Source organism: Thalassophryne amazonica, chromosome 13 (assembly GCF_902500255.1).
Source record: "Thalassophryne amazonica chromosome 13, fThaAma1.1, whole genome shotgun sequence".
NCBI lineage: Eukaryota > Metazoa > Chordata > Actinopteri > Batrachoidiformes > Batrachoididae > Thalassophryne > Thalassophryne amazonica.
Genome location: NC_047115.1, coordinates 83,982,148 through 83,997,921, shown reverse-complemented (window position 1 = coordinate 83,997,921; position 15,774 = coordinate 83,982,148). Strand labels below are relative to the sequence as shown.

General features: G+C 42.8%; 1 protein-coding gene across 2 annotated transcripts in view; it reads right to left on the bottom strand.

Annotated features, from left to right (window-relative positions):
- The window catches only part of LOC117523909 (L-threonine ammonia-lyase), a 62,099-nt gene that overhangs the window by 26,626 nt on the left and 19,699 nt on the right, over positions 1-15,774 (bottom strand). For both annotated transcript variants that reach the window (XR_004564640.1, XM_034185530.1), the window contains exon 3: positions 4,625-4,866. Coding sequence is in view for 1 of the 2 variants with exons in the window: in XM_034185530.1 (XP_034041421.1) it covers positions 4,625-4,866 (242 nt within the window). In the remaining variant the exon portion in view is untranslated. The remainder of the gene's footprint in view (positions 1-4,624; positions 4,867-15,774) is intronic.

Genomic DNA, 15,774 nt, shown 5'->3' with positions numbered 1-15,774 from the left:
TTAACTTTAGTCTGTGAAGAAGATTCCCCATTTACATGAACAAATTGTAATCTATTAGACAAATATGATTCAAACCACCGCAGCGCAGTGCCTTTAATACCTATGGCATGCTCTAATCTCTGTAATAAAATTTTATGGTCAACAGTATCAAAAGCAGCACTGAGGTCTAACAGAACAAGCACAGAGATGAGTCCACTGTCCGAGGCCATAAGAAGATCATTTGTAACCTGCTGTTTCTGTACTATGATGAATTCTAAAACCTGACTGAAATAAAAAAACCTGACATAAGTGCGCGTATACACACACACACACACACACACACACACATATATATATATATATATATATATATATATATATATATATATATATATATACACATATATATACATACACACACACACACACACAAATGTGTATCGTGCACATGCCTTATTCCAAAGTGGAGTAAATTAATTTTTTCCCCTCAAAATTCTACACACAACACCCCATACTGACAATGTGAAAAGAGGTATTTTGAAATTTGAAATTTTTTTTTTGAATTTGCAAATTTATTAAAAATAAAAAACTAAAACCATGTGTACATATGTATTCACAGCCTTCGCCATGATGCTCAAAATTGAGCTCATGTGCCTCCTGTTTCCACTGATCATCCTTGAGATGCTTCTACAGCTTAACTGGACTCCACCTGGGGTAAATTAAGTTGATTGGACATGATCTGGAAAGGCACACACCTGTCTACAAGGTCAGATGTCCATTTAAACCGAGCCATCGGTGGAGAACGGCCTTAGTCAGGGAGGTGATCAAGAACTCGGTGGTCACTCTGTCAGAGATCCAGCATTCCTTTGTGGAGACAGGAGAACCTTCCAGAAGGACAACCATCTTTGCAGCAATCCACCAATCAGGCCTGTATGGTAGAGTGGCCAGATGGAAGCCACTCCTTAGTAAAAGGTACATGGCAGCCTGCTTGGAGTTTGCCAAAAGGTACCTAAAGGACTCTCAGACCATAAGAAACAAAATTCTCTGGTTTGATGAGACAGAGATTAAACTTTTTGGTGTGAATGTCAGGCAACATTTTTGGACGAAACCCGAAACCATCCCTACGGTGGCAGCATCATGCTGTGGGGATGGTTTTCAATGCATTTAGTGAGGGAAGGAAGTTGTTTGCCGAAATCTCACGATACATGACCCCATCCATCCTCCCTTCAATACATTGCAGGCATTCTGTGCCCATTGCAGAAAAGCACCTCCAAAAATGATGTTTCCTCCCCCATGCTTCACAGTTGGGATAGTGTTCTTGGGGTTGCTCTCATCCTCCAAACATGGCAAGTGGATTTGATACCAAAAAGCTCTATTTTGGTCTCATCTGACCACATGACCTTCTCCCATGCCTCCACATGGTCACTGGTGAACTTCAAACAGGCCTGTACCTGTGCTGGCTTGAGCAGGAGGACGTTATGTGAAGGATTTTAAACCATGATGGCGTAGTGTGTTACTAATGTAATCTTTGTGACTGTGGTCCCAGCTCTCTTCAAGTCACTGACCACGTCCTCCAGTGTAGTTCTGAACTTTCTTAGAATCATCCTTAACCCATGAGGTGAGATCTTGCATGGAGCCCAAAACCAGGGAAGACTGACAGCCATCTTGTGTTTCTTCCATTTTCTAATAATTGCGCCAGAAGTTGTTGTCTTCTCACCAAGCTGCTTGCCTCATGTCCTGTAGTCCATCCCAGCCTTGTGCAGGTCTGTAATTTTATTCCTGGTGTCCTTAGACAGAGCTTTGGTCTTGGCCATGGTAGACAGGTTGGAGTGTGATTGACTGAGTGTGTGAACAGGTGTCTTTTATACAGGTAACAAGTTCAAACAGGTGCAATTAACAGGGCCGTATATAGGAATGTGAAAGGGGGAGGTTCAGATCCTTGAGTTGGGGGTCAAGTGGGCCGCAGGGCCCCTGGTGGGGTCGTGGGGCAATGCCCTTGTGGGGGGCTCAGGGGGGCGAAGCCCCCCGAAGCAGAAGCTTTTTGAGGATTTCGAGGGGTAAAAAGCTACATAAATTTCATTTGAAACCCAAAATGTATCATTTTAGGAAATACATTTTTATATACAAATAGTCCTTGCTTGGGATTGGATCCGTTGCCATAAGAACCACCCAGGAAGAACCAAGATAACATTAATGCAAACTTTATACCTGCCTGTCGGTTGCGAATGACACAACCAACAGGCGTGAAAAAACTCACGCATGCGCACGAAGGTTCAAGCTTGGCTGATGCAAGATTCTGATTCAAATCAAATCAATTTTATTTATATAGCGTCAAATCACAACAAACAGTTACCCCAAGGTGCCTTATATTGTAAGGCAAGGCCATACAATAATTACGGAAAAACCCCAACGGTCAAAACGACCCCCTGTGAGCAAGCACTTGGCAACAGTGGGAAGGAAAAACTCTCTTTTAACAGGAAGAAACCTCCAGCAGAACCAGGCTCAGGGAGGGGCAGTCTTCTGCTGGGACTGGTTGGGGCTGAGGGAGAGAACCAGGAAAAAGACATGCTGTGGAGGGGAGCAGAGATCAATCACTAATGATTAAATGCAGAGTGGTGCATACAGAGCAAAAAGAGAAAGAAACACTCAGTGCATCATGGGAACCCCCCAGCAGTCTAAGTCTATAGCAGCATAACTAAGGGATGGTTCAGGGTCACCTGATCCAGCCCTAACTATAAGCTTTAGCAAAAAGGAAAGTTTTAAGCCTAATCTTAAAAGTAGAGAGGGTGTCTGTCTCCCTGATCTGAATTGGGAGCTGGTTCCACAGGAGAGGAGCCTGAAAGCTGAAGGCTCTGCCTCCCATTCTACTCTTAAAAACCCTAGGAACTACAAGTAAGCCTGCAGTCTGAGAGCGAAGCGCTCTATTAAGGTGATATCGTACTATGAGGTCCCTAAGATAAGATGGGACCTCATTATTCAAAACCTTATGAGTAAGAAGAAGAATTTTAAATTCTATTCTAGAATTAACAGGAAGCCAATGAAGAGAGGCCAATATGGGTGAGATATGCTCTCTCCTTCTAGTCCCCGTTAGTACTCTAGCTGCAGCATTTTGAATTAACTGAAGGCTTTTCAGGGAACTTTTAAGACAACCTGATAATAATGAATTACAATAGTCCAGCCTAGAGGAAATAAATGCATGAATTAGTTTTTCAGCATCACTCTGAGACAAGACCTTTCTAATTTTAGAGATATTGCGCAAATGCAAAAAAGCAGTCCTACATATTTGTTTAATATGCGCATTGAATGACATATCCTGATCAAAAATGACTCCAAGATTTCTCACAGTATTACTAGAGGTCAGGGTAATGCCATCCAGAGTAAGGATCTGGTTAGACACCATGTTTCTAAGATTTGTGGGGCCAAGTACAATAATAAAAAGGTCAGATAGTTTTCTAACAGACCTCGTATTTAGTATTAATATTCGTGTTTACATTATGAATATGTATGTATATGTACGTTTTGTATTAAAATAGTGGTATTTAATTTGGCAACCTTGTTTAACTCGCAAAATTCGCATAATAAATCCCACGGGAATATTTGCACCTTTACAGTATTTGCAACAGGAAGGAGAAGCTCCCTTTATTTCTCAGCTTATACATACAAACATGTTTTTACAAACCAGACAAGTGTAATTGTGTGTCTACATGGGTATTTACAAGCCTACTAATCTGTTTGATATCATAGGAGGATAGGGACCAGGGAGCAAAAATTCTCAACCCCCATGGGAAAAGTTTATCTAGCAGTTTCCCCTTTCATCACTTAAGGGATTACTCTGGCAGAGGAAATTGAAAGTTGAGGGTGTGTGATAATAGCTGTGTAACAGTTAGTGCTTGTTGCTTATTATCAATGAAAAGAAAATACATTACGTTGATATCCAGATCAGAAAAAAATCAGCAGAATTCTCGGAGGGGTTGGTTGAACCCCCTGAACCCCCTCTATATACGGGCATGATTAATACAGGTAAAGAGTGCAGAATAAGAGGGCTTCTTAAAGAAAAACTAACAGGTCTGTGAGACCAGAATTCTTGCTGGTTGGTGATCGAATACTTATTGTATAAAATGCAAATTAATTATTTAAAAATCATACAAAGTGATTTTCTGATTTATTTATTTAGATTCTGTGTCTCACAGTTGAAGTGTACCTACAATAAAAGACCTCTTCAATCTTTGTCATTGGGAAAACTTGCAAAATCGACAGTGTATCAAATACTTATTTGCCTCACTGTGTCACATGTGGTAGTCAGCACCACTATGCAACAATGATGTTACACATCATGCTGGTGGTTGAAATCTTTGAAGACAGAGTGTTTGTTTTTGTCCAGAGTTATTTTATCATGTAGCTCTTCTGTGACAAATGTGCCAGAAGACCTGGAGTCATATTAGCAACAAAGAAGATAGTATTCTGTCTGAGATAATTCAACTTTTATCTACTCCATGGTGGATAAATTTTCAAATATTTCATAATAGAAGAAGAGCCTTTATTTTCACTAGTAGGCCAAGTAATATTTTTAAACACTGTGTACTGCTTGTGTATTTGCATACTATTTTTAAATTGCAATATGTCATAGTGAGTAGGTGAGACTGACTCTTCCAAGTAGAGGTATTCATTCTCTTTGGCCAGATGGCGTGCATGGTACTGTGAGTCCTGTGCGACGCTGCCATAGGAGATGACCATGGCACCGTAATCTCTGTAGGTCCTGAGGCGTGGTGAGGAGCAGCACGATGGCATGATGACAAACACAGGGATGTTCAGCTCTGCTGCATGATGGGCCACAGCCATGGAGAAGTTACAGTCAGTGGCCACAATCACCCCCTTCATCTGCTGCTCCTGAAAACAGAACAAAAGAGGCTCAGTTATCACAAATTACAGCAGACAGAAACCCACTCAAAAGCCAGTGTGGTTGTAATATTCAACATCATCAGAGTTTGAGCCCTGCGACAGACTGGCGTCCTGTCCAGGGTGTACCCGCCTCACGCCCTGTCACTGCAGCTGACCCTTAATTGGAGTAAGTGGGTACAGAAAATAGATGGATGGATGGATCAGAGTTTGAATTAAAATCTTAACTATAACTGATAAGGCAGCATGCTGGTTTAGCACTGTTGTCTCACAGCAAGAATGTCATGAGATTGATTCCCACCTGTGGTCTTTCTCTGTGGAGTTTGCGTGTTCTCCCATGTTTGTGTGGGTTCTCTTCGGTCAGTTCCAATTTCAGTTTATTTTCATTTATGTAGCGCCAAATCACAACAGAGTTGCCTCAAGGTGCTTCACACAGGTAAGGTCTAACCTTACCAACCCCCAGAGCAACAGTGGTAAGGAAAAACTCCCTCTGAGGAAGAAACCTCAAGCAGACCAGACTCAAAGGGGTGACCCTCTGCTTGGGCCATACTACAAACAAAAATTACAGAACAATTCACAGAAAAATTCACGGACAAATATACAAGAAATGCCGTTGGAGCACAGGACAGGAGGATCGCCAACACAAATACAACTCCCATCTCTGGATGGAGCTGCACCTTAAACAGAGAGAAAAAACAGAATTAGGCATCAGAAAGACAAAAAATACTGTATAATTTGCCAGCATTAATCAACACGAAAAACAGAAGAAATACTAAGGTGATCGCTGGCCACTAGCCCTAAGCTTCACTAAAAGACCCAGAATTTAGGTAAAGTTGAGGCCGCGGCCCGCACCAATTACTAATAAAATGAATTAAAAGAGTAAAAAAGCGTAAAACAAAACTGTACCAGTATGCTAGCCATATGAAAATAAGTGCGTCTTAAGTCTGGACTTGAAAGTCTCCACAGAATCTGACTGTTGTATTGATGTAGGGAGACCATTCCACAGAACAGGGGCACGATAAGAGAAAGCTCTGTGACCTGCAGACTTCTTATTCACCCTAGGGACACAAAGTAGTCCTGCACCCTGAGAACGTAAAGCCTAGGCCGGTACGTAAGGTTTAATTAGGTCAGCTAAGTAGGGAGGTGCCAGTCCATGAATAATTTTATAGGTCAGTAGCAGAACCTTAAAATTTGATCTCACTGGGACAGGAAGCCAGTGAAGGGATGCCAAAATGGGTGTAATGTGGTTGAACTTTCTCCAGGTGCTCTGGCTGCCTCCCACATCCAAAGATATGCAGATTAGGTGAATTGGAAACTTCATATTGTCTGTGAATATGTTTGTTTTTCTATATGAGACCCTGTGACAGACTGGTGTCCTGTCCAAGGTGTACCCCGCCTCACACCATATTACCCTCTGGGATAGGCTCCAGCCCGCCTAGACCCTTCATTGGAGTACGTGGGTACAGACAATGGGTGGACTATAATTGATCGCTTTGGTTTTTCTGTTTCAACAGACATATTTATGTAAAAGCCACATCAACACGTGAAAATTGGAGAAGTATTGCAATCTATAATGGCGCAGGGGTGGTGGCCAAGTGGTTAATGCACTTGGTTTCAGTGCAGAAGGTTCCGGGTTCAAATCCCACCCCTGCCACATTTTTCCATGTAATGTGGAGTTGTGTCAGGAAGGGCATCCGGCGTAAAACCTGTGCCAATTCAACATGCAGATCCACCTTGGATTTGCTGTGGCGACCCCGAGTGCAATCAAGGGAGCAGCCGACTTACATTGCAATCTATAATGGCAGAATTATTTTGTGTCATTATCATCAGCAATGGTGGCTCTCAAAACACGTACAGTCCTATAAATCCTCTTGCATCCTAATATAAAGTGGATATTGCCTGGCTGTGGATGAATTGAAATAAATAATTCACAAGAAAAATGACAATCAAGAAACAACACTCAAAACGGAGTAGGAATAAGTAATCACTTAGAATAAAAGTTTTATTGTCATTGCACATATATACATACATACAGTTGTGCTCAAACGTTTACATACCCTGGCAGAATTTTTGCGTTTTTTGGCCATTTTTAAGAGAATATGAATGACAACACAAAAACTTTTTTTTCCCACTCATGGTTAGTGGCTGGGTGAAGCCAGTTATTGTCATTGCCATTTTGCATCACTACTTTTAGCTTCATAGTGGAGAATAGCAGAGAAGGATTTTCTTTCACCAAAACAGATCAAATCCAGGCTTGCATCTCAGATGTACCTTCTGGCAATTTGTAGCTAAACTTTCAGGTCTTCTTTTTAAGAAAATCCTCCTCTATACCACTTCATCATGAAGATGGATAACTGGGGATGCAAAATGCAAAACTTGCACTATGCACAATTTCTCCAGTCACAGCCACGTAAGCCGATAGCTTCTTTTGGGTTGTCTGGGTATCTTGGTGGCTTCTCCAGGACGGCATACCATGTATGTGATAGGGTGTAGGCCCCCAGAAGACGTCAGACAGTAGGGGGCATAGGTTCCCCCTGCTGTCTGGCCAAACCAAGAAGTAGCAAGCTACAAGACTCGTCACTTCCCCATCTTGTGAAGCTTCTGAGGAAGGCTACAGGAAGTAGCCGAAACATGTAAAGCAGGTAAAACAATCTTCCCTGTCTGAATGAAAGAACTGTTTAAATAGTTAACTTAAGAAGACAGTATGAAGTTTCACAAACGTTTATATGAAAGTTTTGGACCAAGTGGTGTCAAGGCATGCCGGGTGCTGGAACATCAATTTTTAAAGTTAGCGCAGTACAAGAACCACCTACGCTTCCATCTGAGGTGCCGGGACGAGGGAATAATCCCGAGGAGTTTATACACTCAACAAAAATATAAATGCAACACTTTTGGTTTTGCTCCCATTTTGTATGAGATGAACTCAAAGATCTAAAATTTTTTCCACATACACAATATCACCATTTCCCTCAAATATTGTTCACAAACCAGTCTAAATCTGTGATAGTGAGCACTTCTCCTTTGCTGAGATAATCCATCCCACCTCACAGGTGTGCCATATCAAGATGCTGATTAGACACCATGATTAGTGCACAGGTGTGCCTTAGACTGCCCACAATAAAAGGCCACTCTGAAAGGTGCAGTTTTATCACACAGCACAATGCCACAGATGAAGATTTGAGGGAGCGTACAATTGGCATGCTGACAGCAGGAATGTCAACCAGAGCTGTTGCTCGTGTATTGAATGTTCATTTCTCTACCATAAGCTGTCTCCAAAGGCCTTTCAGAGAATTTGGCAGTACATCCAACCAGCCTCACAACCGCAGACCATGTGTAAGCACACCAGCCCAGGACCTCCACATCCAGCATGTTCACCTCCAAGATCATCTGAGACCAGCCACTCGGACAGCTGCTGAAACAATCGGTTTGCATAAACAAAGAATTTCTGCACAACTGTCAGAAACCGTCTCAGGGAAGCTCATCTGCATGCTCGTCGTCCTCATCGGGGTCTCGACCTGACTCCAGTTCGTCGTCGTAACCGACTTGAGTGGGCAAACGCTCACATTCGCTGGCGTTTGGCACGTTGGAGAGGTGTTCTCTTCACAGATGAATCCCGGTTCACACTGTTCAGGGCAGATGGCAGACAGCGTGTGTGACGTCGTGTGGGTGAGCGGTTTTCTGATGTCAATGTTGTGGATCGAGTGGCCCATGGTGGCGGTGGGGTTATGGTATGGGCAGGCGTCTGTTATGGACGAAGAACACAGGTGCATTTTATTGATGCCATTTTGAATGCACAGAGATACCGTGACGAGATCCTGAGGCCCATTGTTGTGCCATACATCCAAGAACATCACCTCATGTTGCAGCAGGATAATGCACGGCCCCATGTTGCAAGGATCTGTACACAATTCTTGGAAGCTGAAAATGTCACAGTTCTTGCATGGCCGGCATACTCACCGGACATGTCACCCATTGAGCATGTTTGGGATGTTCTGGACCGGCGTATACGACAGCGTGTACCAGTTCCTGCCAATATCCAGCAACTTCGCACAGCCATTGAAGAGGAGTGGACCAACATTCCACAGGCCACAATTGACAACCTGATCAACTCTATGCGAAGGAGATGTGTTGCACTGCATGAGGCAAATGGTGGTCACACCAGATACTGACTGGTATCCCCCCCCAATAAAACAAAACTGCCACCTTTCAGAGTGGCCTTTTATTGTGGACAGTCTAAGGCACACCTGTGCACTAATCATGGTGTCTAATCAGCATCTTGATATGGAACACCTGTGAGGTGGGATGGATTATCTCAGCAAAGGAGAAGTGCTCACACTATCACAGATTTAGACTGGTTTGTGAACAATATTTGAGGGAAATGGTGATATTGTGTATGTGGAAAAAGTTTTAGATCTTTGAGTTCATCGCATACAAAATGGGAGCAAAACCAAAAGTGTTGCATTTATATTTTTGTTGAGTGTACATCAGAAACCCGATAAAGACCAAGAACTCTGAGGACATCGTACGCAAAGCACGTAAGGCCCTGGTTAAAGAACGGATACAGATTATTACACACAACATCACGCAAATCAACGCAGACATCGAGGAAAAAAGGCAGGATTTTAAATGCATCTACAGTCCACAACCTGAAATAAACGCGGACATGACGGAGCATTTAAAACAACAATACGAAAAGGAATTTATAAAAACCAAGAAGAGACACATCTAAAAACTGGACAAACTCTTAACCAAAACAAAAGCTAACAGGGACACAACAAAACACGCGGCTGTGCCGGACAATTGGGTAAAAAAACTACTCACAACATCAACTCACACACACAGAAACACAAATATTAGCAAAAGGACTCAACTATGCAATAACACCGGACACAATACCATACGAGGATTTTATTTTAGCCACGGAATCAGCGTGTCAATCCATACACGATCAGGGAAAGAAATCAGCATTACGCAATGAGGTAGCAGGCATTCTCAAAACCGCACATTTACCACCCAGTAACATTACCAAGGAAGGTAAACAGGACGACATCATTATACTACCAGCAGACAAAGGTCGCACCACGGTAGTTATGGATAGGGACAGTTACACCAACAAAATGGACATCCTGTTTAAGGACCACAACACATACTACACACTGAAAAAAGACCCAAGAGAACAACTAAAAAGGACTCTTAAATCATTACTCAAACCCATGTTAGCTGAAAACAAAATAACTCAGGACTCATACAACCACCTGGTGCCCACAGCCACCATCACCCCCCGTATATATGGCATGCCGAAAATACACAAGCCTGACACACCACTCCGCCCCATTGTCGATAGCATAGGATCCGTCACTTATAACCTTTCCAAATCTCTTGTAGAAATCTTGTAGAAATCATAAAACCCCTTCTCGGACTCACTGAACAGCACTGCAGGAACTCATAACAACTGACAAAGGACTTACAATAAATCACCATAGGACAGGATGAAATATTCATATCACACGATGTCATATCACTTTTCACAAAAACCCCAGTAGAAGCCACACTCAACATCGTATACAGTAGACTCAGTAAGGACAAATCACTCCGGAAACGAACCAAACTCACAGTTGAAGACATGATATCACTACTCAGATTTGTTGCCACATCCACTTACTTTCAATACAACAACACCATATACAAACAGACTGAAGGCTTCGCCATGGGAGATCCGTTATCAGCTATTATGAGCGGGTTTTTCATGGAGCATCTGGAACAACAAGCCACAGCACCAGCAGATTGCAGCATATCGTTTTGGAAAAGGTATGTCGACGACATTCTAGAAAAAATAAAAACCAGACACACACAACAGCTCACAGACCACCTCAACACCACAGACCATACAGGCAGCATCAAATTCACATACGAAGAGGAAACAAACAATGAAATAGCTTTTTTGGACTTAAAAATACATCACAACACAGACGGCAGTATCAAACTTAAAATATACAGGAAACCCACTCACATGGACCAATATTTGCTCTGGACATTGGAACACCCCACAGAACACAAACTGTCAGTAGTCAGAACACTGTACAACCGGGCCACCATAGTCACAGATACACAGGACAGGGAAGAGGAGGAGACACACATACGAGGTCTGTTAGAAAAGTAACGGACCGAAAAACTCCTGTAACAGTGGAATGTGCCATTCATTTCCAAAGTAAACGCTTTGTTGATCCGGGACGTCGTCTGACAACCACGGAAATGGCAGAAGAGTTTGACATCAGCACTTTTTCGGCATGAAAAGATGTGCGGAGGACTTCACACGTCGGGACGGAGGCGCAGGGCACAGAACAAAAAGCAACGCCGTGATGAAGCCTCACAGGACATGTTGTGGTATGTCCAGCTCGTCCACAATTTCTCGGATAGTCACACGACTGAAAAGCCACCGAAAGCCGTCTGAATTTTCCGAATGGTGCAAGAGCTGGGCATGTTAGGGTTTGTCCTGTGAGACCAACATGGAGGTGCTTTTGTCCCGCGCCATGAGCGGCTCAGTGGCGAATTTCTCCGCTCCTCTTTCCATTACAGAAACTCCTGTAACAGTGGAATGTGTCAAAAAAGTGCTATGTCCAGCTGTCTTGCCATTTCTCTGGTAGTCAGATGACGTCTCGGATCAACAAAGCGTTCACTTTGGAAATGATCTGGTCATTTGAGCCTGTCGAACGCTGCTCGGTGCGCGGCGTGCTATCTGCCACTGTGGGCCGTCTTTAATCCAGTTGTAATTGTCCTTAATTTATGTGATCCCCATAAGATCTTCAAGGAAAGCCATCTGAATTTTCCAAATGGTTTCCACTTGGCTGTCTCTCACACTTTCTGAAAAATTTTGATGAAGTAAAGCGGCAGTTGATCAGCCAATTTCCTGACAATGAAAATCCGACGAGGGGGCTGGACCACTCTTCCCACAAGGCGTGCTCACAGGCGAATGATGTGGAAAAAACTCACGCATGTGCACGAAGGTTCAAGCTTGGCTGATGCAATCACACATGATTCAAATCCATATAGTTTTTGCAAAAATAAAAAGGTCTGTTACTTTTCTAACAGACCTCATACACAATGCACTCACAAACTGCCAGTATCCACAGTGGGCAATAGAAAAAGTAAAAAAAACAGGTACAAAACACAGAAAAACACATACAAAGAAGAAAAAGAACACTCTCAACAAAAACAAACTGGCCATAGTCACACTGCCATATATCAGGGGGGTCATGAAAAAATACAACATCGATACACTGGTCAAACCACACACCAAACTCAGACAGCTTTTAGTCAGGCCCAAGGACAAGATTAAACCAGAACACAAATGCGATGTAATATATGACATACCACGCCTATCATGCAACAACATATACATTGGGAGGACAGGGAGACAATTTGGAACAAGGAAAAATGAACATCAAAAGAATGTGAAAAAGAGACAGCCAATAGACAAACAAGAGCAATAAAAGAACAAGCCGAGCAGGAAAATATCAAATCAGCCATATCCGACCATTGCAAGAGGAAAAATCACATCATGGACAGGACCAATGACAGGGTCATACGTGCTGAAAGCAATAAATACCACCGCTGGATCAGAGAGGCCATTGAGATCCGCAAGCGAGGTCCAAGAAGCATGAATCGGGATGAGGGGGCCTACACCCTATCACATACATGGGATGCCGTCCTGGAGAAGACGTCAGACAGTAGGGGGTGTAGGTTTCCCCTGCTGTCTGCCCAAACAAAGAAGTAGCAGCCTACAAGACACGTCACTTCCCCATCTTGTGACGCTTCTAAGGAAGGCTACAGGAAGTAGCCGAAACATGTAAAGCAGGTAAAACAATCTTCCCTGTCTGACTGAAAGAACTGTTTAAATAGGAAACACCGTTGTTTGACAATAAATGGCTTCACCCAACCACTAACCATGAGTGAAAAAAAAGTTTTTGTGTTGTCATTCATATTCTATTAAAAATAGCCAAAAAAATTCTGCCAGGGTATATAAACTTTTGAGCACAACTGTACATACATACAATTAAACTTGTCCTCTGCATTTAACCATTCCTAATTACAGTTAGACACAATATAACCACTAGGAGCAGTGAGCAGCCACAGTCCAGCACCCGGGGACCAATTCCAGATGTAGACGCTGCCTTGGTCAGGGACAGAGAAAGGAGCAGACCTTAAAGCATGTTTGTGGGATTGTGGGAAGAAATCGGAGTGCCCGGAGGAAACCCACGCAGACACGGGGAGAACATGCAAACTCCACACAGAAAGGCTTGCTGTGAGGCACCAGGCGCTAACCAGTAAGCCACTGCCTAGGAGAGTCTTTATGGAGGGGGCTGTCACTCGATGAAAGCCACACCTCCTGCCCAGGCTGGAGGTGTGGCTTTCTGTAATTTGTAATTTTTATCGTAGGTACACTTCAACTGTGAGAGACAGAATCTAAAAAAAGAAAACTTCAGAATATGACATTGTATGATTTTTAATTTTCAATATATAGTAAATAAATTGCTTTATAAATACCAAGGTATATGTTTTAGTCACATATGCTCCTCTAAAATGTGGTATCAATGCACACACACACATCACTTAGAATGATTACAAGTTCAGTAAACTTGCACATAGGTATAAATAAAGATAAGTGAAGTTTTAAGAGTGGCCATAATAAATATTTAGGAAACTTTTTTTTTTAGGAGTATAGAGTTAAATTTGTCTCAGTAATACTTGCAAATGCACAGAGGGTGATTTACAAATATCCTTTCATTTGTACATGTGCTTTGTGATCCACAAACACAAATTTCTGATTTGTAACTTGTATGTGGGTTTTTACAAATAAATGTTTATTTGCAAAACTGAAAATTCTGTTTGTGAAGGGTGATTCAGCATTGGTGGACCACCGAACACACACATTTATCACTTTGCTCAGTTACGCAATATTGAGACATTCTCAGCGCAAAACTGCAGTTGAGATCCACAAATATGTGAGTCGCTATTCACATTATTGGCAGAATTATTATGAATCATTATTATTGGCACATTATTGGCTGTGGGGGAGCTTGGCTCATTATTGGGTGGGCTTAAGCCCGCCCAAGCCCCCCTCCTTGGCGCCACCACTGTCTCTCATTGTGAACCTACTTGTCTGCATATGTTCCTGAGGGTTCCTTCTGTACATTTCTTTAAAGTACTCTATATTGGTACTTCTCTGAAACTCTTCATCCAGCCTGTTCCACAAATCCACCCTACAAAGTGAAATGTACACGTACTCTTCATAGTTGTGTGAACACTGCTTTTAACACAAGGCCTAAATACGGCCATCTGTCTGTCTGTGCTCAGCTAAACTGTTGGACTATTTTTTTCATGCAGTTGTTCACAAAGTGGTGATCCTCACCCCATCTTTGCTTATGAATGGCTGAGCCTTTTGGGGATGCACCTTTTATACCCAATCATGACATTCACAATTAGTGTCCTCAGTTCCCAAACGCTGATTGCGTGTTGTTAGAAGGAAAGGTGATGTAACTCAGTGGTAAACATACCACTGTCCCAGCTTTTTTGAAACATGTTGCAGGCATCCATTTCAAAATGAGCAAATATTTGCACAAAAACAATGAAGTTTATCACTTTGAACATTAAATATCTTGTCTTTGTGGTGTAGTCAATTGAATATAGGTTGAAGAGGATTTGAAAATCGTATTCTGTTTTTATTTACATTTTACACAACGTCCCAACTTCATTGGAATTGGGGTTGTATAGTTTTGTTTGCCCCTGCTCAGTTTTCTGTCATTATTGAGTTATTTTGTCTGCTTTTTTGATCATCTGTCTGTTTTGCTTTTGTCACAGCTGCTTGCTTTCTGTTCTTCACACTTCAGCCACATGTTGCGAACCATTCTTGTTTAGTTTAATGTTTGAACCACAGTCTTTGATTTTTGAACATTACTGCTTTTTGTAATCTGCTTTTTGTAATTACTGCTTTTGTAAGCTGAAGGAGTCCTACTTATCTTTGTTGGTAGGTGGGACCCCGGAGGCAGCTGACAGGTACCGGCAGGCCAAGCGTGCCATAGCCCGTGCGGCCGCAGAGGCAAAAACTCGGGTCTGGAGGGAGTTCGGAGAGGCCATGGAGGAGGACTATTGGTTGGCCTCGAAGAGATCCTGGCAGACCGTCCGACGCCTCAGGAGGCGGAAGCAGCTCTCCACCAGCACTGTTTGCGGTGCAGGTGGAGAGCTGTTGACCCTGACTGGGGATGTTGTCGGGCGGGTGGAAGGAATACTTTGAGGATCTCCTCAATCCCATCGTCACGTCTTCCGAAGAGGAAGCAGAGACTGGGGACTCAGAGGCGGACTCATAATTCATTATTATCAGGTTGTCCTAAACGTTCCCTGAAAAGCCTTCAGTTAATTCAAAATGCTGCAGCTAGAGTACTAATGGGGACTAGAAGGAGAGAGCATATCTCACCCATATTGGCCTCTCTTCATTGGCTTCCTGTTAATTCTAGAATAGAATTTAAAATTCTTCTTCTTACTTATAAGGTTTTGAATAATCAGGTCCCATCTTATCTTAGGGACCTCATAGTACCATATCACCCCAATAGAGCGCTTCGCTCTCAGACTGCAGGCTTACTTGTAGTTCCTAGGGTTTGTAAGAGTAGAATGGGAGGCGCTATATAATAAAATTGATTGAAATTGATTGATCCATTACCCGGGCCGAAGTCACCGAGGTGGTTAGAAAGCTCCTCGGTGGCAAGGCTCCTTGGGTGGATGAAATCCGTCCTGAGTACCTTAAGTCTCTGAATGCTGTGGGACTGTCTTGGCTGACACGCCTCTGCAACATTGCGTGGCAATCGGGGACAGTGCCTCTGGATTGGCAGACCGGGGTGGTGGGTC